This window comes from Diceros bicornis, chromosome 34 (assembly GCF_020826845.1).
Source record: "Diceros bicornis minor isolate mBicDic1 chromosome 34, mDicBic1.mat.cur, whole genome shotgun sequence".
Taxonomy (NCBI): Eukaryota; Metazoa; Chordata; class Mammalia; order Perissodactyla; family Rhinocerotidae; genus Diceros; species Diceros bicornis.
The window spans coordinates 27,089,858-27,114,997 of record NC_080773.1 but is presented as its reverse complement, the minus strand read 5'-3'; the positions used below and the strand labels follow the sequence as shown (position 1 = coordinate 27,114,997).

The 25,140-nt window shown below is 48.5% G+C and overlaps 1 protein-coding gene and 1 pseudogene across 3 annotated transcripts; both read left to right on the top strand.

Annotated features, from left to right (window-relative positions):
- The first annotated feature begins 626 nt into the window (after positions 1-626).
- LOC131397669 (myeloid cell surface antigen CD33-like) lies at positions 627-6,498 on the top strand (annotated as a pseudogene).
- An 8,115-nt stretch (positions 6,499-14,613) lies between these two features.
- On the top strand, positions 14,614-24,485 carry LOC131397258 (sialic acid-binding Ig-like lectin 5). 3 transcript variants are annotated; one of them, XR_009216737.1, is made up of 10 exons: positions 14,614-14,975; positions 15,043-15,423; positions 15,640-15,918; positions 16,145-16,192; positions 19,195-19,464; positions 19,548-19,832; positions 20,128-20,224; positions 20,579-20,660; positions 21,308-21,516; positions 22,996-23,085. XR_009216737.1 is itself a non-coding variant. In XM_058530028.1 (9 exons), exons 1-9 carry the CDS (start codon positions 14,939-14,941, stop codon positions 21,347-21,349), a joined length of 1,521 nt encoding a protein of 506 aa, XP_058386011.1. In that variant the 5' UTR covers positions 14,614-14,938; the 3' UTR covers positions 21,350-23,088. The 3 variants fall into 3 exon arrangements, 2 of the variants coding, with proteins under 2 accessions (XP_058386011.1, XP_058386010.1); XM_058530028.1 differs by having other exon boundaries at positions 21,308-23,088; XM_058530027.1 differs by lacking the exon at positions 21,308-21,516 and having other exon boundaries at positions 14,616-14,975; positions 22,996-24,485.
- Positions 24,486-25,140: the final 655 nt, after the last annotated feature.

Genomic DNA, 25,140 nt, shown 5'->3' with positions numbered 1-25,140 from the left:
GGGCATGGACCAGGTCTGGCGACTCCCATCTGTCTCCAGCCTCCCCAAATCATAGATGTTCACTAAGTGTTTGGGGAATGAATGAACGAATGTCTGCTACCTTCATGTCACCTAGGACCCCCTTCTTTCCTCTGCCCCAGACACTCATGCAGACCCTAAAGAATCCTACACCTAGCAGGACCTACCATCTGAGGACTAGACGAGGCTGTGACCCTCCGTAGGCCAGCAGGAGCTGACCAGCTCCCTGCTGTAGACACCAGTGCTCAGAAAAGCACCCAGATGGGAGGCCCTTAGAGATTCACCGTGTTCCACACCTCAGATGTCCTCAGAGGTCCTGGTCCAGGATCTAGTGCTAGAAGGAAGCCCCAAGATGGAGGGCAGGACACGAGGTCTCCACCTTCTCTACTCCCCTCTGGGCAGGTCTCGGGGTAGTTGGGCACTGGATTGTCTGCACAGTCTGTGCAGAGGGGGGATGAGCCCCAGCCTGCAGTTTCTCTTCTGTGAATGGCTAGGATTGCGTGCTCCTCCCCAGCATCCTGTAGGTCTCCCAGCTGTGCCCCCTCCCACTTGCCTTCTCCTTCTCCTGTCAGACACAGGACTGACACCCAGAACCCTCTATCTCAGATATGCTGCTGCTGCTACAGACTCTGCTGTGGGCAGGTGAGTGGGTCAAGTGGAGAAGGGGTGGGCAGGGCTGGGGCTGCAGCCCCCCCTCCTTTCCCCACAGGGTCCCTAGCTAAGGATGGGAGATTCTGGCTACTAGTGCAGGAGTCTGTGATGGTGGAGGAGGGCCCGTGCATCTCCATGCCCAGCATCTTCTCCTATCCCTGGGAGTCCAGGACTGACTCTGCCCCAATTCACGGCTACTGGTTCCAGAAAGTGGCAAATCCACACCAGGATGCTCCTGTGGCCACAAAATGTGCAGATCTTAAAGAACAGGGGGAGACCTAGGAATGATTCCACTTCCTTGGTGATCCCGGGACCTACAACTGCTCCCTGGACATCAGAGACTCTTGAGGAGTGACAGTGGAAGATACTTTTTTCATGTGGAGAGAGGTAAGGACAAAAGCAATAACAAATCTAACCTTCTGTCTGTGGGTGTGACAGGTAAGGAGTGGGATCCAGGAGTCGCCATAGGGGAAGGACATGCGGGTTTTAGGGCAGGGCTGGGATGGGACCTCTCTTCTGGGAAGAGTTAGGCTACAATATCTTCAGGGCTTAGAGGAGGAGCTGGACCAAAGCCTGAGTCTCCACTCATGGCCACACTTTGGACCCTCCCTCCTTATTCCCATGTCTCCCCATCTCCTCAGCAGCCCTGACCCACACACCCCACATCCTCATCTTGGGGACGCTGGAGTGTGGCGGCCCCAGGAACTGGACCTGTTCTGTGCCTTCGGCCTGTGAGCAGGGCACATTCCCTATCTTCTTCTGGAAAACAGCTGGCCTCACCTCCCTGAGCCCCAGGACCCGCCTCTCCTCAGTACGTACCCTCACCCCACGACCCCAGGACCTCAGCACCAACCTCACCTATCAGGTGAAATTCCCCGCAGCTGGTGTGACAGCGGAAAGGACTATCCAGCTCAACATCACCTGTGAGTGCTGGGCCCAGGTCCCTGAGGGTGTGGGGGGCAGAGGACCAGACTGCGCATGCTTGGTGCTTTTGTCCTGGTGGTCTGGCTGATTAGCGGACCTAAAAGGACACAAGACCCGTCCCTCCACAATTTATTTGGCTCCTGGGGATGGGGTGGATGCCTACACTTATCTCACCAGACCCTCTCCACCAAAAAGGTAAATCCCCCCTTCTCCTTCTAGGTGCTCCAGAGAAGCCAGCAATCAGTGTCTGCCTGGAGGATGAGACAGTAGGAAGGAGTCCCCACCCAGAAGTATTGACTGGGGTGGGGTTTCTTCCAGGTGAGGTCAGAGCTGGACTTTCTGAGCTCAGATGGTGGGGCTGAGGTGGGTGGCTGCAGTTAGACATGAGAAGACCCCGTCAAGCCTCCTCCCCCAATGTCCTCCAACAACTATCTTGCACAGATGGCCCGCAATTTCCTCCCTGCCCATCCCAAATATGCTCTTTATCTTCCTGTGGTCACTGAAGGCCTTGGGGGAATTTTTCTGTAGATTTTATTTTTCACAGCAGTTTTCGGTCCACAGCAAAATTGAGAGGACGTTAGAGAGGTTCCCCATTTCCTGTTGCACTTTCCAACTCACGTGCAGCCTCCCCATTATGAATATCCCCCATCAGAGGGTACATTTTCTACAACCCATGAATGTACATTGACATGTGATTGTCACCCAAAGTCCGTAGTTGACATTCGGGTTCATTCTTGGTGTTGCACACTCTTTGTACAACATCGTTGGACAAATATGTAATGACATGTATCTCTCATTATAGTATCACACAGAGTAGTTTCATTGCCCCAAATATCTCATTGCACCCTTTTTTGACTGTCAATATCCCACCCTCACCCTGACCTATCTCTGGAGCCCAGCTTGCCCTACTGCTCTATCCCCATGTGTAATGCCATGTGGTCCCCTCACTGGACATTGAGTTCCGTTGGGGCTTTCTCAGCAGTGCCCATCAAACCCTTAACAATTGATACCCAGAAACACATCCCTACCCTGGAGGTTAGGTTCTCATGATACATGGCCAGGCAGGGCCGGGAGAGCTGTCTAGGTCTGACGTGAATGTCTGAAAACTCTCAGCTGCCATCCCCTTCTGGAGGCATGAAAGACCACCTTTGACCCTCATGGTTGGGCTCAGTGGAGGACAGGAGAGGAGATTCAGGCACCCTCCACAGAAGGAGGGAAGGACAAAGCCTTTCAGCATCCCATAGTGCTCTCTGGATTGTGTTTCTCTCTCTCTCTCTGAAGCGCCCATAGAGCTCAGAGCCTCATGCTCCTGCTGTGGGCAGGTTTGGGGGCTGTTGCAGAGAGACCTAAGATCAAGAAGGACCTGGGTCCTAGAAGAGATGCACTTTGTTGGACAGGTTGTGTGTGCTGGATAGGAGGTGTCACACGGACCATGTGTTTCTGGAGGAGGCAGAGCTCCTATGGTGGGTGGAATGACCCAGAGGCTGAACCCTGGATGAGAGGGGAAGGGTGCCCTTCACTATGTGCTGAAGAGGAGAAGACACGTGCCTGTTCATCAAGATTGGAGTTCACCCCAAGTGTCTTTTGTCTGCAGGGGAACCAGGGACCAGGGCAAGAGTGACTCAGGGGGCCATCAGGGGAGCTGGTGTCACTGCACTGCTCGCTCTCTGCCTCTGCCTCATCTTCTTCATGTGAGCTGGGTTGGGAGTGGTCCAAGAATTGGAGAAGAGGGACCTGGAGGGGTTGTGAGAACATGGAGCAAGGGCGGGGTTATGGTGGTGGTGAGAATCCAGCTGGTGGCCCCTGAGCCAGGAAAGAGTGCGTTCCCTGCCCTGCTTCTAGGCATCCTGGAGTGTGAGTACCTTGTTACAGAGTCTTGTTATGAAGTCTCCCAGGATCACGCCACCCTTGACCTGTGTTAGTCACTCACTGCAGCTTCAAAAGAGTGAACCTGTATCAGAGATCCTGGTGTCTCCCACCAGAGTGAAGACCTGCAGGAAGAAAGCAGCCAGGACAGCAGTGGGCATGGAAGACATCCACCCTGCCATCAGACCAGCTTCCTCAGTGAGTACTGTGGACATTCTGGCATGCAGTCTGCCCACCACATCTCCCTGGGCTGGCCCACAGTCATACTTCAGGGTAATAATGATGAATCTGGCGTCAGAACTTAGGTTCTGGGTACATTTTGAAGGTGGAGCCAACAGGATTTGTTAATGGAGTGATAGAGTACATGTGCAGTGTGATCAAAGATAGCTCACTGCCTCTACCTCATAGGTGTCACAGATGTCAAAGATGACTACATAGTTGTCAACAGAAGTTATAGATATCCATAGATGTTACAGATGTCCATAGATTTCAAAGATGACTCCATAGATGTCATAGATTTCATAAATGTTACTAGAAGTCATAGATGTACATATACACCAAAGACGGCTCCTTAGTTGTCTATGGATAGCCACAGATAGCCATAGATGTCCATAAATGTCCATAGACACCAAAGAGGATTCCAATGTGGCTGCCTTGAGCAACTTAAGAATTGAATTGCCAATTCCTGAAATTGCCAACTCTGCAGGAGGGGTATATTTTCAAGAGGGCACCAAACTTTAGTTTTGTTACTATAAGTTTGAGGTACCTCTTAGACATCCAACTGAAGATGACAAGTAGTTGGCAAAAGTTTGGAGTTCCAAAGAGGGGTCCGGGGGGGACATAGAGATTTGGTGTCCTCCACATCGAAGTCTGATAGTAGATGAAAGCACAAAGAAGAGAAGAGGTCCGCAGACAAAGCCCTGGGACCCTCCAGCATTTGGAGTCAGGGAGATAAGGTGGAAACAGCAAGAAGACCACTGAGGAAGAATAAATGACAAGGAGACTGTAGGGTTGGATCCTGGTGGCCAACAGAAGCTGGAGCTTCAGAGGACAGAGGACTCATTTGTTTCAAATGCTAATAAGTCTAGTAGAATAGGGTCTGAGAAATTACCATTTAAATTTAGCTAAGTACCAAGAATTGGAAACAACCTAACTGCCCATCAAGGGACAAATGGATAAAGAAGATGTGGTATATATACACAATGGAATACTACTCAGACATAAGAATAGATGAAATCCAGCCATTTGTGACAACAGGGATGGCCATTGAGGGTATTATGCAAAGTGAAATAAGTCAGAGGGAGAAGGTCAAATACCATATGATCTCACTCATTAAGTAGTAGATAATAACAACAAGCAAACACATAAAGACAGAGATTGGATTGGTGCTTACCAGAGGGAAAGGTGGCGGGGGGAGGAGGGCGAAAGGGATAATTAGGCAAATGTGTGTGGTGATGGGTTGTAATTAGTATTTGGGTGGTGAATATGAGAACATGATGTAATCCATGCACGAATAGAAGTATAAGGATGTACACCTGAAATTTATACAATGTTATAAACCTATGTTACTGCAATAAACAAAAAATTAAAAAAATAAAACTGAATAAATAAAAAATAAATAAATAAATTTAGCTAAGTAGTATCACAGCTGATGTTAACAAAAGCAGATCTGGTAGCCTGGTAGAGGCAGATATCCTGATTGGAGTGACATCAAGAGAGAATGGGAGGAGAGGAAATGGAACGACTCTTTAAGAAATGTTCCAATAAATTTAGAGCTGAGAAACGAGTCTGCAGCAGAAAATGGTTGTACTCCTAAGCCACTTGGAACTTCCTGGGTGAGAGCACTAATTTTCTGTTAATGAAGTGACTCCTGGTGGGTTTTTCGATGGGGATTTTAATCCCTGACACGTTTCTCCAGAGACGGGAGAGAGGCTGGTAGTGCAGTCAATAACTAATCACGCCTGTGTGAGGAAGCCTCCATAAAAATCCCAAAAGCATGGGGTTTAGGGAGCTTCCAAGTTGGTGAACCTGTGGAGGTGCTGGGAGTGTAGTGCATTCAGAGAGAACATGGAAGCTCCTTGCCCCTTTCCACCTACCTTCCCCTATGCATCTCTTCTGTCTGGATGTTTATCTGTATCCTTTATCATTCCCTTTTATAATAAGCTGGTACACAGTAGGTAAACTGTTTTCCTGAATTTTCTGAGCCACTCTAGCAAATTAATTAAACCCAAGGAGTGGGGCATGGGAACATCCAATTTGTAGTCAGCTGATCAGAAGCACAGGTGACAACCTTGACTTGAGATGGGCATTTCAAGGATGGGCGGCTATTGTGGGACTGAGCCCTTAGCTTGTGGACTCCTATGCTCTCTCCAAGTAGAGAGTGTCAGAATTGATCGCAATTGTAGGACACCCAGCTGGGGTCACAGAGAATTGCTTGCTGTGGGGAAAAACACCCCCACACATCTGGTGTCACAAGAGTTGTGAGTGTGATAGTAGTGTGAGAGTAAAGGAGACACACACAGGAGGAGAAGTTGATTTTAATAGCACATTCCTGTAATCCAGTGCCCGGCACATAGGAGACCTCAGAGACACCATGACCAATAGATGTGTGACCTTGGGAAGTACCTAACCTCTCTGAAACTGAGCTTCTTTCTCTGTAAAATAATAGTATTGTCCACATAGGTCTATGTGAGCGTTCAGTAGAAGAGGAAAGCAACCAATAAGTGCAATATTTGTTGGATAATTGAATAAATGGAAACTTAAGAAACGTTTGATAAAAGCATGAACCAATGTTGCATCAGAATCAATTCACTTCATGGACCCTCTCGGCCTTCTCCTCCCCTCCACCGCTGTTCTTCTCTGACCCCCTTCTTTGCTCTCCATGCAGAAACACCAGAAAGAATCCAAGTTAGTCAGGCTGCTGACCCCACAAGCTCTGCAGGGAATGCCTCAGCCTTGGAGATGGAGAAAGACATGCATTAAGCCTCCCTCAGCTTTCACAGGGTGAATCCTCAGGAGGGCACCTACAGGACCCAATGAATAACCAACCAGAGCATCTGTCTCAGCTGGAGTGTCCATATCCTCTACAAGAAGGGAGACCCAAAGGTTTTCTTGGAGACTTAACATTACCATAGGCAATGGGTGTATAAACTATTGTATATGAGCTTCTTGCTATACTGGAAATATATTCAGCTTTGCAATCAGAGAGATGTGGGATCAAATCCGTGCTCTTTTATTTATTAAGAGTATGACATCAGGCAAACCACCTTACCCTTCCATGTCTTGATTTCCTGCTTTGCGAAATGGGTATAAGAAGTCCTTTCTCACAGGGTTGCTTTGGGATTAAATAAGAGTACACATGGAAACACCCAGCAGAAGTCCTGGTACATTGTGAGAGTTGGTGCATCCTGGTTCCTTCTCCCTTGAAAAGAAAGGCCTTAGTGACATTTCATCCAAAGGCTGGGTGTATTCTGTCCACATCAGCAACATGTCAGTTCACTCTCCATTCAAAGCACTCCCGTGGATCCCTGCCCTGACTTGGCCTCCAGCATCATCTCTCTCCACTCCTGAATCTTCCCTTTCCATCCTGCCTGCCTCCTACTAGTCCTGCTCTAGGAAAAATCAGATATTAATGTTTGGAAAATTTCCTAAAACTCAGAGCCAAACATACTCAAAATACTTCTATATCTCCTCAACCAAAAAGAATAATTTATAAGCTCTCAATCTGACATTCTAAGTCAGGGATCAGGAAACTTTTTTTGTAAAGGGACAAATACCAAATATTTTAGGCTTTGCAAGCTGTATGGTCTCTGTTGCAACAATTCAAGTCCGTGTTTGTAGCACAAAAGCAGCCATAGACAATGCAAAAATGAATTAACGTGGCTGTGTTCCAACAAAATTTTATTTACAAAAGCAGGCAGCCCATGGGCTGTGGTTTTCTTATCTCTCTTCTAGATTGTTCTTCATCTCACCCTGCCTACTTGTCCATCACCATATCCTAACCCATCAATGCCTCAAGTCATTCTCTAAGTGCCCCCATTCTGATGCAGTCCTCACTGTCTCTGTGCATCCACATACATCCTTCAGGATGGCCCATCATCATGTCATCATCCGGCTAACACCTTCTTATCCTTCAAAATGAGCTCAGAAATGTGTGTCTGGATTGAGAAGGTGGAGGGAAGCAGGAGCTCATAATCTTCCTTCTAAAAAAATGACATTTTAATTTTAATAAATATCAGTTTAAACCAGAATAGTCCAAACTTCGCCAACAGCACCAAACCCATGACAGAGATAAAGCATATGTCATAAGTTCATAAAGTGATTCTTAAATCAAAAAATGGAAGATTCTGGTGTGCTGTAAAAAATACTGATACCTAACCCCCCTTTCCCCTGCCTTAAATCCAGAAGGAGAGGTGAGTCAGATTTCTGTTTATGATAATGTCAGGGTGGGTCATACGGGTCAACCCATTTGTTGAAAACATTAAAAACTGATCGTTAGACTTACAATTCAGACAATATGGCATCAACCCATTGTTCCCTTCTTCTCCCCTCTATTCACAGCTATAAACCATGTAAATGGTGCAAGAGACAACCAAAGGAGAATTCTGGAAGGTGGTAAGAAGGTGAGCTGGTTTAGGACCCCAGGACTGGAGAAACAATACAGAGGCAGGGCATCTCGGTTCCCCACCCAACAGAGTAAGGACGCTCAGACTTACCGTTTCCCAAATCATGACTGAGAAACAGAAGGCAGCCAGGAAGGCTCATCTCTCTCCTGGATGGAAGGGGAGCCCCTCTGACCATATCAGGTGAGTCCAACACCACCTGCAATGGGGATGGAGTAGAAATAAGTGTGCAGAAGGAACTTACCTTCCCCATCAGGCCTGAGACTCTCCTCTCCTGCCCTGAGGCACTGGGGCAGGTGGACAGAATGGGAGGAAGGGACCCAGGTATAGTGTCTGATATTCCTTCATGTTTGACAAATTTTCTCCTTTGTCAAATGTGAAGACTAGCCTCCTCACTTTCAGAGTTTTTGTTTTGTTTTGGTAAGGCTGCTATGAAGCACGCTATTTAAAGGAGCGGTACAGAGGCCAGTAAACAAAGAGCCTCAGTAAGAACATCCCCTTGCCCTGGCGCTCAGACAGGTGGGGCAGAGACAGCGTCCCCAGAAGGGACGATGCTTGAGAGCAAACAGGGAAGGCGGAAGAAGGAACAGAGAGAAACAAGCACCACCCACACCTGACTGTCTGCTCCTCCCCTGGCTCCATCCATCCCCACCTCTTTGTCCTCCTGGCCTCAAACTGGGACCCTAAGCCTCAGTTCAGGCCCTTCTGCTGAGCTGAGAGGTACCTGAGCTCCAATCATGACCCTATTTCGGCACCACGGACAGCACCAGCTCCCCTGCCTAGGTCTCCTGAGGTGGATGGAGCCTTCTGGGGGTCCAGTCAATTTACCAGCCCCCAGTGCAGAGTGGGAGGAGCATGGGGAAAGGTCTGGTGACATCCTCTGTCAGTGACGCTGGTCAGGGGTGTCCGGGACCTTCCGGGGTGTGCCGTCATCCTCAGACTTTTGTTCTTAGTCCCCTCAGGTGTTAAAGGGGTTCCATGTTGTCCTTTGGTGAGAATGATTTTTCCAGGAACGTCCCCAGTAATTAGATGGAATAACGAAGCCAGTCTCGGGGAATCACCGATAAGAAAGGATTAATCAGTCAAAGAGGAGGTCCTTCCCGTATTTTACAGCTATTGCAAGACCTTGGGAGAAATAAACATTACGTTTAATTCTGGACCTGTCCCCCACCCACCCTGAGCCCCGCCCATCCCTGCAGGATGGCTTTCTGTCTTTCTCTATGTGAGCTGATTTTCACTCTTTCATCCTGAGACAGGTTTTTCCTCTTTCTTTGTTTTCTCACATTTCCATCTGAGCCTTCTGATCTCTCACTAGGTGGTCTCAACCACTCCAGGGCTCCCACCCCAGCTCTGCCCAGACACTTCCTGCGGTTACTCACCCAGGCTGCCCTGAGCCCCAGAGTCATGAAGCAGCAGGAAGTCTGGGTCCTGATAGGTCTGGAAACAGGATCTTCACCCCCTCCCCACATTCCCCTAAGTGTGCCCCTCTGTGGGTCCTCACCCTGCTCAGGAGTGCCCACTGGAGCTGGCTTCCTCCTCCCCTAGAGCCTCTCCAGGATCTACCACATCAGGCAATCAGAATCCTCCCCAGGTAACCCCTTATCTGAGTCCCCAAAACACCAGAACATTGTTCACCAGCTGGTCACCCCCAGAGCCAGCATTCTACAGGACTCTGAACTCACTCCTGTTTTTCCTGGCGGGTTTGGGGGCCCCTAGAAAATGAAGGATGAGAAAAACTTGGGCTTCTTTCCCCCTCCAGACTGGGAAAGGTCTTGGAGATGGGAGCCCGAAAAATAGGGCCAGACATGAGAACACCAGGATCAGTGTCTCCCAGACTTGTCTCCCCACCCCCAACCCACCTCTGCACAGTAGGCAAGCACCTTGCTGAGTTGGCCCTGCCCCTACACAGAAAAACAAACAAACAAACAAACTTGTTCATATCTCACTTCTAGGCTCCCAAACTATTCCCTATAGTTGTGAGTGAGCAGATGCAGGGAGAGGAGAGACATATATATGTAATTTTCTTTACAAAATTAAAGCAATACTTTATGCAAGATTCTGCTATTTGTGTATTTACCTGTATGTAGATTTGAGAAGCCTGTCATTTGGCACATATCCATCACCTACTATGTAATTTATCATCACTGTGTGCAAAGCAAGTCTACAGCATTTGAGAGACACACATTCTTGCCTCCAAGGACCCAGTTTCTATAGTGGGAACTTAAATACACAGTTAAGGAGACTCATCTTCTCACCTGCTCTCTGCCCACCTCCAATCTGTTCTTCACAGAGAAGCCAGATTTTAAAAACCCAACGGTGTCTATTTTTCTGCTTTTAACCCTCCAGTGGCTCCCAGTTGCCCCAATGGAAGTAGCCAAAATCCTTTAAGATGAGCCTAAGGTGTTACGTGGTCCATTTTATTTGGCCCGGGGGACCTGTTTTTAATGCCTAGAACACTACAAACCAAACAACCAACACATGGACAGAGGGACACACAAGTTTGTTCACTTCTGCTGTCAAAGGATAATTTTTTAAAAAGGTAACATCATGACTGTCATATAGATATAAAATGCATGTGTTAAAGATTTTTTTTATTGTGGGAAAAAAACACGTAACATGAGATCTACCCTCTTCGCCAATAATTAAGTGTACAGTAGTGTTAACTATAGGCTGTATGTTATACAGCAGATCTCTAGAACTGTTTCCCCTTCAATGACTGAAATTTATACCCATTGAACAGCAAACCCCATTCTATTTAACTCACTAATGGGAGAACCAGACAGACATGGAAGAAGTGCATATTTATAAGGAGTAAAGTGATGTTGACATGAATTAATGAACGCATGTGAAACTGGCTTGGTGGGGAGATGCAAGTGGCCCCCAATGGATAGAATGTGCATGTCTGTAGACATAAACTATTTGCATTGCTATGAATTATCTACAAATTACAGCACTGTAAAGTAGTTCAAAGGCAGTGAAATGCTAGAATCAGATAGCTCAGAAAAGGTGTGCCCGAAAGAATGTACAGTTTTCCACAGGAGACAGCCAGTCATCTCATTTTGCTTATTCTAAATTTCCTTACAATTCTTAAAGCAAATATTTATTCATCACCTAATATATGCCAAGCGTTTTTTCTAGACTGAGTGTATTCAGGAGTAAGCGGAAGGGATAGAAGATTCTTTGTGAAGCTTCCATATCAATAGCGGGAGAGATAGGTAAAGAATAATTAAGTAGATTTTATATTATATTGACTGGTGATAAGAGGTTTGGAGAAAAAAGAAACAGGAAAGATATATAGGGAGTAGGGGATGGACTATACTCTTCAGTATGTTGTCCATGGACGTTATCATTGAGAAACTGACATTTGAGCATGCACACATATGCACACACACAATAAGGACTTATACAGACACACACACAGTTCAGACACGCACGCACAGATGCCATAAACACACATATAGACCCACACACAGACACATACACACTTCAAATATACATACAGATACACACATCTCAGACACACACAGAAACCACAAACATAGTCACGCACACACATATACATAGACCAAAGAAACAGACACAGACATCACACACATATATAGAGACTAGAGACACAAACACACATACATATATGCAGGCACACACACCACAGAAACACAAACACCACAGGCACACTCACACCACAGACACACAGAACAAATCATCAGCCATTGTCTCCCTGGGAAGACTGAGGCCCTGGTTCACAGGCCAGCTAGACCCAACGTCCCAGCAGGAGAGAAAAGTCAGAGATACCCTGTGACTCTGGGTCACTTTCTGCAGTTTGGGTGACATTTTCATTCTCAGAATCCACAACCCTCCCCACTGACATCACCATCCACCTGTCCCTGCTGCCCACGGTCCAGCAAACCCTGTGGCCTCACCACCCTGGCTTCTGGCCCATGCCTAGAACAGCAGTTGTGTCCACACTCAGAGTCACCACCAGGGAATGGACAGGAAGGTGGGATCGTCTCTCATCCTTTGGAAAGGCTGAGACATGAAACCGGGACAGGTGAGAAGTGAAGTGGACTCACCTCAGAGGAGTGGGGAGCAACTAAGCCGCGTCAAAGAAGAGTGGGCTCTGGGGTCACAGCCAGTGTGGAAGGCCCGGGTGCTAAGTGGCTTCTGTCCCTGGAGCTCCCTCTTGGTCCTGCTGTGAGGATCCTATGTGGGTGTGAGTGGAGTTCATGGGGCATGCTGGGAGCCCTCAAGTTGTCTGGAAAGTTCTTCATCCCAGTTTCAATGGGACATCCCTTTGGATACTCCAGCTCCTACCCAGACCCTAGACTCCCTGAGGAAGCTCCTGAGATGTCTTCCTAGAAACTTGTATGTGGATAAAGGGACCTGGGAAAGAGGGAACCAGGGTCCCCTGCATGGGACAGCAAGGAGCAATGTTAGCTGCAGAGCTCATGGGGTGGCTCAGTTACCAGCCCCTTCCCCAAAAGAGGAGGAGGAAGGAGAGATGTGTTGGAGGAGTTCAGACTCAGATTTCCTTGGACCCTGGAGCTGAGAGGCTGAAGAGCTGACTGGGGCAAAGGCACTGGCCGGGGGCTGCAGGGGGAGCTGCAGGGGCTCCCTGTCTGCTCACACCCGCGTCCTTGGCTCTGGGCCTGCTCTCTGGAGGATGAACTTACCTCCCAGACAACCTTGCTCACCTTCCACCTCCCAGCGCACCTGTCCCATCCTCCAGGCTCATCCTCATTCCCTTCTGGGGCTCCCACAGCCCTGTCTTCCCCACTAGTTCAGCCCTGACCACGCCAGGCTGTGAGTGTGTCTCTGCTCCCCACTCCTGGCTCTGGCTGCTGCTCCTCCAGGGTCAGCCTCACCTCAGCCCCGCCCCCCAGGACACTACACTCAACAGATGAGTGACAGGTGCCCAGGGTGCAGGAGCAGTGACAGGCTCAGCCAGCAGTGGGACCAGCCCCAGCAGAGGACCACGGACCCTGTCCTGTCCTGGGGATAGGAGGGGAAGTGTAGCCGGGGTGAAGTAAGAGCCCGCAGAGTTCAGAGCTGGTGCACAGAGGAGCAGCAGAGGTTTCCTCTGGTTACCAAACCTTTCCCTTCCCTTTTCTCCTCCCACCCCCAGAGCGGCCCCATCCTGCAGACTAGCCACTGGACACAGTGGCCTGTGTCCATTGTGGGCCAGACCAGGCTTTTTCAGAGCACTTTACTTTCATGAGCACGTTTATCTTTTTGGTGACCCCATGTATTAGTTTACTTGGGATGACATAACAAGATACCCCCTAGTGGGTGACTTAAATCACCGAAATTCTTTGTCTCACAATTCTGAAGGCTTGAAGCAGGAGACCAATGTGTTGGCAGGGCTGGTTCCTTCTGTGGCCTCTCGCTTTGGCTTGCAGATGGCTGCCTTCCCCTCCCCCATCTTCACTTGGTCTTCCCTTTGTGCACGTCTGTGTCCTGATCTCCTCTTCTTATAAGGACACCAGTCCTATTAGATTAGTGCTCACCTTAATGACTTCAGTTAATTTAATTACCTCTTTGAAGGTCCTATCTCCAAAGATAGTCACATTTGGAGATACTAGGGGTTAGGGCTTCAACATATGAGTTTTGGAGGTGACACAATTCAGCCCATGCACATAGGCATCTGACTATCCGCAGAGTGGTTAAACCACTTCCCAAGGTGGCACAGTGATGATTAGGGAGCCAGACTTGACCCCAAGGCCATCTGGCTGCAGAACCCGAGCCCTGACGCCTCACTGGAAGCCTCGGGTGAGGAAGCTCCATGACAGTGCTGACCACCATGAGCTTCTCGCTGAGGGCGGGACTCAGAATGATCACTGAGGAGTGGGCAGAGCCAGGCCCTTGACCTGCAGGACTGCCCCCTTCTGTCCTCATATTGGACACTCTCACAGACGAGGGCTGAGAATTGGGATCCCTCCATGTGACAGATGAGGAAACTGAGGCTTGGAGGGGAGAAAGGTCAGGCCCCTTTCATCCAAAGCTGGGGCATTACCCTGATGTCACTTTATGCTGTCATCTTGCTCCACATGCCCGACTCTCAGACCTGGCCTGTGCAGTCAGCACCAGGGATGCCTGGAGCAGGGGCTGTGAGCAGGTCAGGAAGCCCCAGGACCACCCGTGGTGGTTACGTCCTCCGACCTCCTCAGAATCCTGATCCCGTCCACTCTGCCATTTCTACCTGCGAGCTCTCCTTCCGGCTGCACAGGGCAATCGGGTTCCTACAAGCCCCTGCCTGTGCTTCCACCATCACACACTGTCCCAACAGGAGCTGGAATGGCTTGGGCTTTCTCTGCCTCCTCAGGTGTTAGAGAAGCTCTCAAGGACAGAGACAAAGTCTGTCACATTGTCCCCTGTGACTCCACCCCCCAGAAAGGAGTAGATGCTCAAGATGCCGTTGTCATGTTCATTCGTTCATTAATCACCTCCTCCCTCTTCTGGGGTTGTGGGGACCCTTCCCCATCTTTCACAGATCTAAGTTCCCCTGCCAGTCCCTCTTGAGTCCCACACCTGGCGCAACTGACCTTTCGGGGCATCTAGAAGCTCTGATTGGCCAGACAGTGCCTACTTTCCTGGCGTGAACAATGATGCGAGAGGGACAGGCCACGGACAGGGAACCAGGAGCACTGAGTCGGGTCCTCCTTGTTGTTGTGTGACCCTCATCGGGACCCCATCTGGAAAGTAGAAGTGGCTATTGTCCAAGGGCCATGCCAGCTCCAACAGCCTGTGGGTGTCAAGTTCCTCTTCTGTGGTCAGTCATCTGTCTGACCTCAGCCTGGGCTTTCTGCTGGGGCTTCCTCTCAGTCCTGTGACACCAAAGCCCTGTGGCTCTGACCCCAAAGATGCTGCCGCTGCTGCTGCTGTCCCTGCTGTGGGCAGGTGAGTGTGTCCAGGAGAGAGTGGGTGGGCAGGGAGGGGGCTGTGGCTGACCCTAGTTTCCCTACAGGATCCCAGGCTCAGTATGGGAGATTCCAGCTGCAAGTGGAATCTGTGACAGTGCAGGAGGGCCTGTGCATCCGAGTGCCCTGCAATGTCTCCTACCCTGCATATGGATACACTGACTCCGACCCAGCTCACGGCTACTGGTTCCGAGAATGGGAATATCAGCACCAGCGTACGCTTGTGGCCACAAACAACCCAGATCATGAAGTGCAGGAGGCGACCCAGGGCCGATTCCACCTCCTTGGAGACCCCCGGGTCTATGACTGCTCCCTGGACATCAGAGATGCCAGGAGGAAGGACTCGGGGACATACTTCTTTAGGATAGAGAGAGGGTTTTATGCGAAATATGATTACAGAGAGAACCCGCTCTCTATGCGTGTGACAGGTAAGGAATGGGGTCAAGGACAGGACACATGGATGGGTTCTGAGGGCCGGGAGGGGATCCTCTGCACCTCATACTGGCAATAACCAAGGGTGATGCAGGAGGACAGGACACTGAGGACAGCTGGGGAGGAGATGGCTGGCCTGAGGCAGAGGTTGCTCTTAGGGTCACACTTGGGGTCCCCATATCCAGGGCCCAGGTCTCTGTCTCTCTCCTCAGCTCTGACACAGACACCTGATGTCCACTTCCAGGGGACTCTAGAATCTGGCCACCCCAAGAACATTACCTGTGCAGTGCCATGGGCCTGTGAGAGGGGGACGCCCCCCACCTTCTCCTGGATCGGGGTCGCCCTCAACCCCTGGGGACCCAAGTCTCCCCACTCCTCAGTGCTCACCCTCACCCCGGGGCCCCAGGACCATGGCACCAACCTCACCTGTCAAGTGACCTTCCCCGGAGCTGGCGTGAGCTCTGAGAGGACCATCCAGCTCAATGTGTCCTGTGAGTGCCAGGCCAGGACGGCCAGATCCCTGAGGGCAGTGGGTGTGGGGGAGAGGAAGGGGGTCAGGGCCTGGGGTACTGGGTGCTGGGTCCTGCAAGCTGGTTCTGGGAGGAAGGAAAGAGGACACCCAACTCCACCCTCTCTTATTTCTAAAGTTTCTGGAGAGTAGGGCCAACATCCACGTTCCTGCCACTGAAAAGGAAACAATTATGTCTGTCTGTACAGATGCGCCCCAGAACCTGACCATCAGCGTGTTCCGTAAAGAAGGCACAGGTAGGACGCAGCCACTCCTCTCCCAGAGGTGTGGTGGAAGAGGGGTCTGTCTCCTCCCTTCAGAACAGAGCTGGGGTTCAGAACTTAGATGGGAGAAAGGCTCAGGTCAGGTGTGGGGACAGCAGACGTGGGAAGTCCCCCACTTGATCATCAGCTTACAAGCTGGCCTTGCCCCACCGCTGAGCCTGCCATCGGGGAGTTTGCATGACCTCTTCCATGTCCAATGGATGTGCTGTCCCCATGCCAGGGACACATCCTTGTCCCAAATCCTGTCCCGTTATCCTTAGGATGTGGACCCTGCCTACTCCTCCAGCCTCCTTGGATCATTTTAATGTTAGTGTTTAAAGTAGTAAACATAAAACTGCCTTAGTCTGCTTGGGCTGCCATAACAAAATACCACAGACTGGGAGGCTTAAAGAACAGGAATTTATTTCTTGCAGTTCTGGAGGCTGAAAGTCCAAGATCAAGGTGCTAGCCATTCAGTTCCTGGTGAGGGCTCTCTTCCTGGCTTGTAGACTGCCACCTTCTGGCTGTGTCCTCACAGGGCTGAGAAAGAGCCAGCCCTCTGGTGTCTCTTCTTATAAGAGCACCAATGTCATCATGAGAGCCCCACTCTCATGACCTTATCTAACCTTAATCACCTCCCAAAAGCCCATGCAGATACTTTCAAATACCACCACACTGGGGGTTAGGGCTTCAACATATGAATTTGGGGGAAACTCAATTCAGTCCCTAGCCAAATTTAATTAGAATAAAATAGTGTTCAGCATCTTGTATTCCTCCCTCTTGGTTATCTTCCCAAATATAACCTATGAATATATATTTAAAAACACACACATATGTACACATCATACTATACACACTGCTCTGCATCTTTGTGTGTGTGTGTGTGTGTGTGTGTGTGTGTGTGTGTGTGTGTGAGAAAGATCAGCCCTGAGCTAACATCTGTGCTAATCCTCCTCCGTTTTGCTGAGGAAGACAGGCTCTGAGCTAACACCTATTGCCAATCTTCCTCCTTTTTTTCCCCAAAGCCCCAGTAGATAGTTGTATGTCATAGTCGCACATCCTTTTAGTTGCTGTATGTGGGACGCGGCCTCAGCATGGCCGGAGAAGTGGTGCATCGGTGCGCACCCCAGATCCGAACCAGGGCTGCCAGTAGTGGAGCGTGCACACTTAACCGCTAAGCCACGGGGATGGCCCGCTCTGCATCTTTATCATTATTTTTAATTATCTTTTCACATGCAGTAATTTTCGATTTACATAGTACAGAGAGTTTCCATAATCCATCACTTATCTTCCCTCATCATTAAAATCTTACATCACCTCGGCACATTTGTCAGAACTAAGGAAGTGATATTGGTACATTTCTATGAACTAAACTTGTCTTTTTCTCAGACTTACTCTGTCTTAGGGATCTTTCTGTATCAGTACATAGGAAACCTTCTTCATTCTTAGTGATGACTCCATGGTTTTCCAACTGGAAGTATAGTATACTATAAAGTAATTAATTGGTCCCCCACTGGTGGAAACCTATGGTGTTTCCAGTCTTCTTCTCAGAAAAATAATACTGCAGTGAAGAACTTGTACAAACATTCTCCACGTGTGTGTGTGTCTGTCAGATAATTTCCTAGAGAAGAAAGTCCTCAATCAAAGGATATGTTTGTAATTTCTACAAATGTTGCCAAATCCCACTGCATGGAGGTGATTCTGTTTACACTCCCACCTGCAACGTGCCTCCTTCCCTGCTGAACATGTTCATCCCTGCTGATCCTAAGTGAATTCACTGTCATGTTAAGTTGCAGTATCATTTTGTGACTAGGCTGAGTATCTTTCATTATGTTTAAGAATTGTTTGTTTTTCTTTGTGGATTTTTTCCTGATGGTTTGAAGAAGCTCTTTTCATATTAAGGACATCAGCTGTGTGTTAGCTGAAAGGATTGATTTCCAGTCTATTGATGGCCTTTTGACATAGCATACAGTGATTTTTCCAGGCAAAAACATGCATTTTTCTTTTGAGTTCATTTAGTGGTGTACCGGTATTGGCTCTCACTGGTTGGCAAGAGCCAATTGTGTCCATCTTTTTCCAACTCTGGGCTCAGTGACTTAAAATTGGGTGCTTCACATTGACCAAGATGGGAGTTGCCAAGGATATTGGCAAATACTACAAATCAGGGAATTTTTTTTCTCCCCCAATGAGCTGGTTGTTAAACATTTACTAGTAAACCAATGGTTGAGTAAGTCAATATTTTCTTTGATGCCTCTAACTCTCACCCACTCTACTGTAGTGTTTTAAATCTTCCATAATTTCTCCCAATAGCCTCACATATAAGCATTCACAAACATGCCCATTCACTCAAACTTTACAGAACTATTTGTTTTTGCCTGAGCATGGAGGGTGATTTCACACCTCAGCTATAGTTGCACCTCTTGTACTTTCCTCACATAATGTTCTTCCATTGGCACTACCCTCTAGCCAGCTCCCACCCATTCTCCTGCTCTGCTTAAGCCTCTCCTCCTGCAGGAAGCCCTCCCTGTCCTGACAGTCTCAATGCATTACTGTCCTCAGGGCTCCCTCAGCCCAATTTGTCCCCATCACAAAACATGTCATATTGCTCTGTGAGTACCTGCTTTTGGGTGTTTCACTCATGAGACTGTGAGCTCTCAGACACAGCAAAACTAGACAGGTCTTAGTGACCCGTTATTGAAAGACAAAATAGCAAGATTTGTAGAGGCAAATCTGGTATCTGAGTTGGCACAGATGGCCAAGATGGGAGGCGTGGGAACCAACGCAGTTCAAACAAATGCACCCATGAGGACCTCTTGGAAAGGCTGCAGTGCCTGCTCCCAGTCCTGTCCCCTTGAGGCTGAGCCTAGAAGTTATGAGCCCATCAGTCAGTGGAAGAGAAGAAACAGATCTACACAATGAAAGGAAAAGAGAGAGAGACAGAGAGGGAAAGAGATCCTCTATGAGGGTCTGGGCTCAGCTTTTTCTATCTCTCTTAGCTTTCTTGCCAGGACCTGAAGCTCTGGGCAATGGCTCATCTCTTCCAGTCCAAGAGGGCCAGTCCCTGCGCCTGGTCTGTGTGGCCCACAGCAACCCTCCTGCCAGAATGAGTTGGACCCGGGGCAGCCTGCCCCTGAACCCCTCGCAGCCCTCAAACCCTGGGGTCCTGGAGCTGCCTCAGGTGGAGTTGAGAGACCATGGGAAATACGTCTGCCGAGCTCAGCACCTGTTGGGCTCCCTGGAAGCCTCCCTGAGCCTCTTTGTGACCAGTGAGTGGGACATACCTGGGGAAGGACGCCTGGGTCCTCAAGAGGAGAGAGGCTCCTCTGATTCCTCTCCTCTCTCCCCACAGAGCCCCCACAGCTGTTCGGTCCCTCCTGCTCCTGGGAGGACAAGGGTCTGCAGTGCAGCTGCTCTGCACAAGCCCAGCCAGCCCCCTCCCTGTACTGGCGGCTGAGGGAAGAACTGGTGGAGGGGAACCACAGCAACACCTCCCTCACGGTCACCTCCAGCTCCACGGGCCCTTGGGCCAACAGCTCCCTGATCCTCAGCGGGGGACTCTGCTCCAGCCTCAAGCTCAGCTGTGAGGCCAGAAATGCCCATGGGAACCAGAGCACCACTGTCCTGCTGCTACCAGGTCAGGGCTATGAAGGGTGATGCCCAGGGAAGGGGAATGCAGAAGCTTGGATCCTAGAATACATAGAGAGGGAGAGAAACGGGTCTGATTCAGGGTGAAGGGGGACTAGAGTTCAGAGTCCTCTGTCAGTTGTCTGGGGGGACAGGAGGCTGCAATCGTATACAGGAGTGGGGGACAAAGGATCGAGTCCTGGTTAGAAGAGGGCACACACATGGGTCATGGATTCAAGAAAGCTGGATGCCCAGGTGCCTGCTTAGGGGGACTGCAGTTTACCCCAGATCTCTCTTTTCTGCAGGGAGACCAGGACCCAGGACAGGGGCCATTGTGGGGGCCATCGGGGGAGCTGGTGTCACAGCCCTGCTCGCTCTCTGCTTCTGCCTCATCTTCTTCGTGTGAGTGGTGGCCCTGGTGTGGGTACAGGCCTCCTGAGGTGGTGGTATGGGAGGGTGGAGGGATTCAATGAACCTCAAAACTCAAAGCCCAGAGCTGAGGGATCCAGCAAGGTGACAAAGCCAGGGAGGAGTGCAATTAGTTGAAGCAGCATCAGGAATTTAGCTTTCTGTCCTCTTGGCCAAGTGTACAGTCTGTTCCCCAAACCTGGTTTCAGCTGTCCAGGAGGAGGGAGCATGTGTTCTCATCATGGTCTCTGCAGCAAGATGGCGGCCTACACGCCTTGCCTCAGTCAGCCCCTCTAGGCTCCCAACAGTAAGGCAACCAGGCTGAAGGGTTCTAGTCTCTCTTCTCAGAGTGAAGATCTACAGGAAGAAGTGGGCAGAGAAGGCAGCGAGCAGGGATGGTGTCCATCCTGCCTTGAGTACCGTTTCCTGGGTGAGTGATGTGGGCATCTCTCTGTCCAGTGTCCCATCTGGATACCTCTCAAGGGGCGGGGCGGGCATTTTGATGGGCAGTTTACTCAGCACATCAAAAATGAGTTCCTCCTCTGCCCCCCAAATTTGTTTATTCCCCTGGATTTCCTGCTGCACTCAACTCAGAAGCCTGAGAATCACTGTCTCTTCTTTCCTCTCCTTCACCTTCCAGAGCCAATCATTGACTAACTCCTGTCCATTTTCCCTTTTACCAAAGCCTTTCTCCATTGGGCCCTTTCCTGTTGAGCCATTACTGTCTCTCCTGGGTCACTGACTCCATCTCTTCTCCCTGAACAGGCTTTTGGCAAGAAATTCCCCAAACAGCTGACGTTCAGTCACCCTCTGCTTACTCCCCACTGCCTAGGTCAGCACAGCCGAACAGAAACATGATGCTAGCCGCACATCTAACTTAACACTTAGCCACTTTAGAAAGGTACAAAGAAACATGAGATCAATTTTAATATAACATTTTATTTAACCCAACATATCCAAAATAGGATCACTTCAACAGCATATCATCAATAATCAATATATGGATTATTAATGGGATACTTCACATTCTTTTTGTTACAAAGTCTTTGAAATCCAGTGTTTGTTTTAAACTCACAGCTCATCTCTGGTCTGACTCACCACATTTCATGTGCTCGATAGCCACACGTGACCAGGGGCTACTGTATTGGACAGCACAGACCAAGGGAACCAAGTCCAGATTCTTCAGTCTGACGTTCTATAGTACGGCCCCTGCCGCGTTCTCCAGCTGGCCTCCTGTCCCTCCCCACAAAACGAGCTTATTATATACTGTGATATTGTGACTTATAGTAAGAAATATATATTTGGTCTTTGTGCCCATTCCCGGCATTGAGCTCCTAGATCCCCTGGAATTTCCTGTGATGGGAGGGATAAAGATGTCTTTCGTTATGTTAATGAGGTGACTTTGCCAAAAGCGCCAAAGGAGGGGGGGGGGTGGGCTGGTTGCCAGGGGAACCAACCACGTGATCACAGGATTGGAACTTTCAGTGTCACCCCCTGACCTCCAGGAAGGGGAGAGGGGCTGGAGGTTGAACCAATCACCAATAGTCAATGTTTTAATCAACCCTGCCTATGTAATGAAGCCTCCATAAAACCCAAAAGGACAGGGTTTAGAGAGTTTCTGGGTTGGTGAACGAACAGACGGAGGTCTGTGGAGAGTGGCACAATTGGAGAGCGTGGAAGCTCTGTGTCTCTTCCCCATACCTCGCCTTATGCATCTCTTCCATCTGGCTCTTCCTGGGTTATATCCTTTTATAAAAAACTGGTGATCTAGTAAGTAAAATGTTTCTCTGAGTTCTGTGAGCCGCTCTAGCAAATTAATTGAACCCAAGGAGAGGGTCGCGGGAACCTCTGATCTATAGCCATTTGATCAGAAGCACAGGTGACAACCTGGACTTGCAATTGGCGTCTGAAGTTCTTGGAGACAGTTTTGTAGGATTGAGCCCTTAAACTGTGGGATCTGATGCTATCTCCAGGCAGAGAGTGTCCGAATTGAGTTGAATTGTAAGGCACCCAGCTGGTGTTGGAGACTTGCTTGTTGGTGTGGAACCCACTTCCAACATTGTAATTGGTTCCAGAATCCTTCTATCTCCAGGCAGGGCTCACTTTTCTGCTCTTTTGTGCCTTTGTCTGGGTGATTCTCTCTGTCCGTCCCCTTGGCACTGGTCAAACCCCTAACTGTCTTTCATGCTCCCCTGCCCTGTGCCAGACAGAATGTCATCTTGCATCCCTGTGATAATCACAGACCTGTCTCCATCACACTGTGAGCCACTTGAGAGCAGGGGCAGGTCTACTGCAGGCCCCTGTGATCCTCACCCACAGCACCCCGCTTCTGTTCATCAGATCACAATGTGCAATTTGATAAGTCTGTGTGTGTGTGTGTGTGTGACAATCTGATACTGTTTCCTTGCCCTGATAGACTGTTTGAGGTCGGGGATCTTGTCTGCTGAACAGTCACTTGATCTTGCTCACTCAGTCTGTTTTCATATCTGTAAAATGGGAATAATATTTATACTATCTACGGAGGGAGGTTGTAAGGATTCAGTGAGATCAGTAATGAGAAGTGACCGTTATGATTAAAATTTGTTAAAGGTATGAAGGAATGAATGAATGAGTGAGTGAATGAATGAATGAGTGCGTAAATGAATGAGTGAATCCTCAGGAAATGAGTGTGAAATGGATAAATAAGTCAATTCCCCCTCAAGCCCCAAATTCCCTTTTTCAGACCCCAAAAGCCAGCTCTGATGCCCTTCTCTCATCCCCCTCAGGGGCACCTGGATGAATCCAAGTCAGACAGCCCCTCAGACCACCCAACCTCAGCTGCCCCCGCCTCCACCTCAGAGGAGGAGCAGGAACTCCATTACGCCTCCCTCAGTTTCCAGAGGATGACATCACGTGACATTCAGGAGCAGGAGACCACTGAGTACTCAGAAATCAAGGTCCGGAAATGACGACTCTCTCCTCAACCACCCTAAACTGACTGGAGCCCAGAAAAGGCATCTCTGAGGAAAATGTGTGTCAGGCACCAATCCTTGAAGAATTGACAGCCCTCTGAGCCAAAGCTTATAAATGGGAATGTGAAGTTCCTGGGAGTGGCTGAAGGTCACAGAGATTCCTGGGTTCAAACCCAGGCTCAGCTACTTACTAAGGGTGTTAGATCAGGCAGTCACTTTACCTCTCTGTGCCTTAGTTTCCTCCTATGTAAAGTGGGGGATAATATTCATGAGGTACACTGTTAAATGTGAAAAAATGCACCACTGGCATTGTTAAGTACGTCATGTGTTAAATTTCCCTCAGGATGGAGGGAGATGGAGAGCTTGTGGCTCTACCACATACCTCTATTTTGCTTGACTATTTTTAGGAACATGTATTGTTTTACTTTTTGTTTTTCCTTTTTTTTAGGGGAGGAAACATGTATTATTTTAAAAATTAAATCTATTTCTAAATGTAACTTTCTGGCGGGAGAAGATATTTCTCAGTGTATGTATCTAACCAAGGATTTGTCCAGAGTATATAAAGAACATATAAAGATCTTCCACAAATCAATAAGAAAAAGGCAGACAATCCAATAAAAAAATAAGATATTCAAAGAACCAATAAACACATAGAAAGCTGTTCGAGTTCAGTAGCTGTCAAGGAAATGCAAATAAAAATCACAACGTTGTGCCACTGCACAGCCACCAAGTTGGCTAAAATAAGAAAAATAATATCAAGAATATCAAGTGTTGAGGACATTACCCTAAGTGAAATGAGCAAGTCACAAAAAGACAAATACTGCATGATTCCACTTATATGAGGAATCTAAAGTAACCAAACTCTTAGAAACAGAAGGTAGAACAGGCTCAGGGGAGGGGGAAACAGGAAGTTGCTATTCAATAGGTATAGAGATTCGGTTTTGCAAGATGAGAACGTTCTAGAGATCTAATGGACAGCAATGTGCACATCGTTAACACTACTGTACCGAACACTTAAAAATGGTTACAATGGTAAATTTTATGTTATTTTTTCTTCATGCTACATAAAAGTAATATATAGTGGGCACCAGGGGCTGGGCATTGGGGGAGTGAGTTGGGAGTTAGTATTTATTGGGCACAGAATTTCAATTTAGAATGATGAAAAAGTTCTAGAGATAGATGGTGGTGATGGTTGTACAATGCGAATGTACTTAATGCCACCGAATTGCACATTTAAAAAAGTGATTAAAACTGTAAATTTTTGTTGTGTATACTTTATCACAATAAAAAAATTTCTTAAAGAATATCAAGTGTTGATGAAGATGTGGAGCAACTGGAACTCTCATGGCTGAAAAATGGGACCAGACCAAATACCCATCAACAGTAAGACAGATAAATTGATTGCACGGTGTTAGTGCAGTGGAAGAAGCAAATAATAACTCCATGCAACGTCTATGAATCTTACATACATAATGTTGAGTGAAAGAACCCAGACACAAAGAGTGCATACTATGTGATATCCTCGATGTAAGGTTTAGAAACAGACAAAACTGGGCCGGCCCTGTGGCTTAGAGGTAAAGTGCTCGCGCTCTGCTACTGGTGACCCGGGTTTGGATCCTGGGCGCGCACCGACGCACCACTTCTCTGGCCATGCTGAGGCTGCGTCCCACATACACCAACTAGAAGGATGTGCAACTATGACGTGCAACTATCTGCTGGGGCTTTGGGGGGGAAAAAAAGGAGGAGGATTGGCAATAGATGTTAGCTCAGAGCTGGTCTTCCTCAGCAAAAAGAGGAGGATTAGCATGGATGTTAGCTCAGGATGTGAGGCTGATCTTTCTCACAAAAAATAAATAAATAAATAAATAAATAAATAAATAAAAATAAATAAAATTACTCTAAAAAAAAAAAAGGAAAAAGACAAAACTAACCTTTGGTATTAGAAGTCTGGATACTGGT

What these genes read in the sequence shown, in the direction of transcription:
- LOC131397258 (XM_058530027.1), top strand. Translation starts at nt 14,939, where the DNA reads ATGCTGCCGCTGCTGCTGCTGTCCCTGCTGTGGGCAG. An exon ending in GCTGTCCCTGCTGTGGGCAG is followed by an intron (nt 14,976 to 15,042) that starts GTGAGTGTGTCC and finishes GTTTCCCTACAG; the next exon opens with GATCCCAGGCTCAGTATGGG. An exon ending in GTTCCGTAAAGAAGGCACAG is followed by an intron (nt 16,193 to 19,194) that starts GTAGGACGCAGC and finishes TATCTCTCTTAG; the next exon opens with CTTTCTTGCCAGGACCTGAA.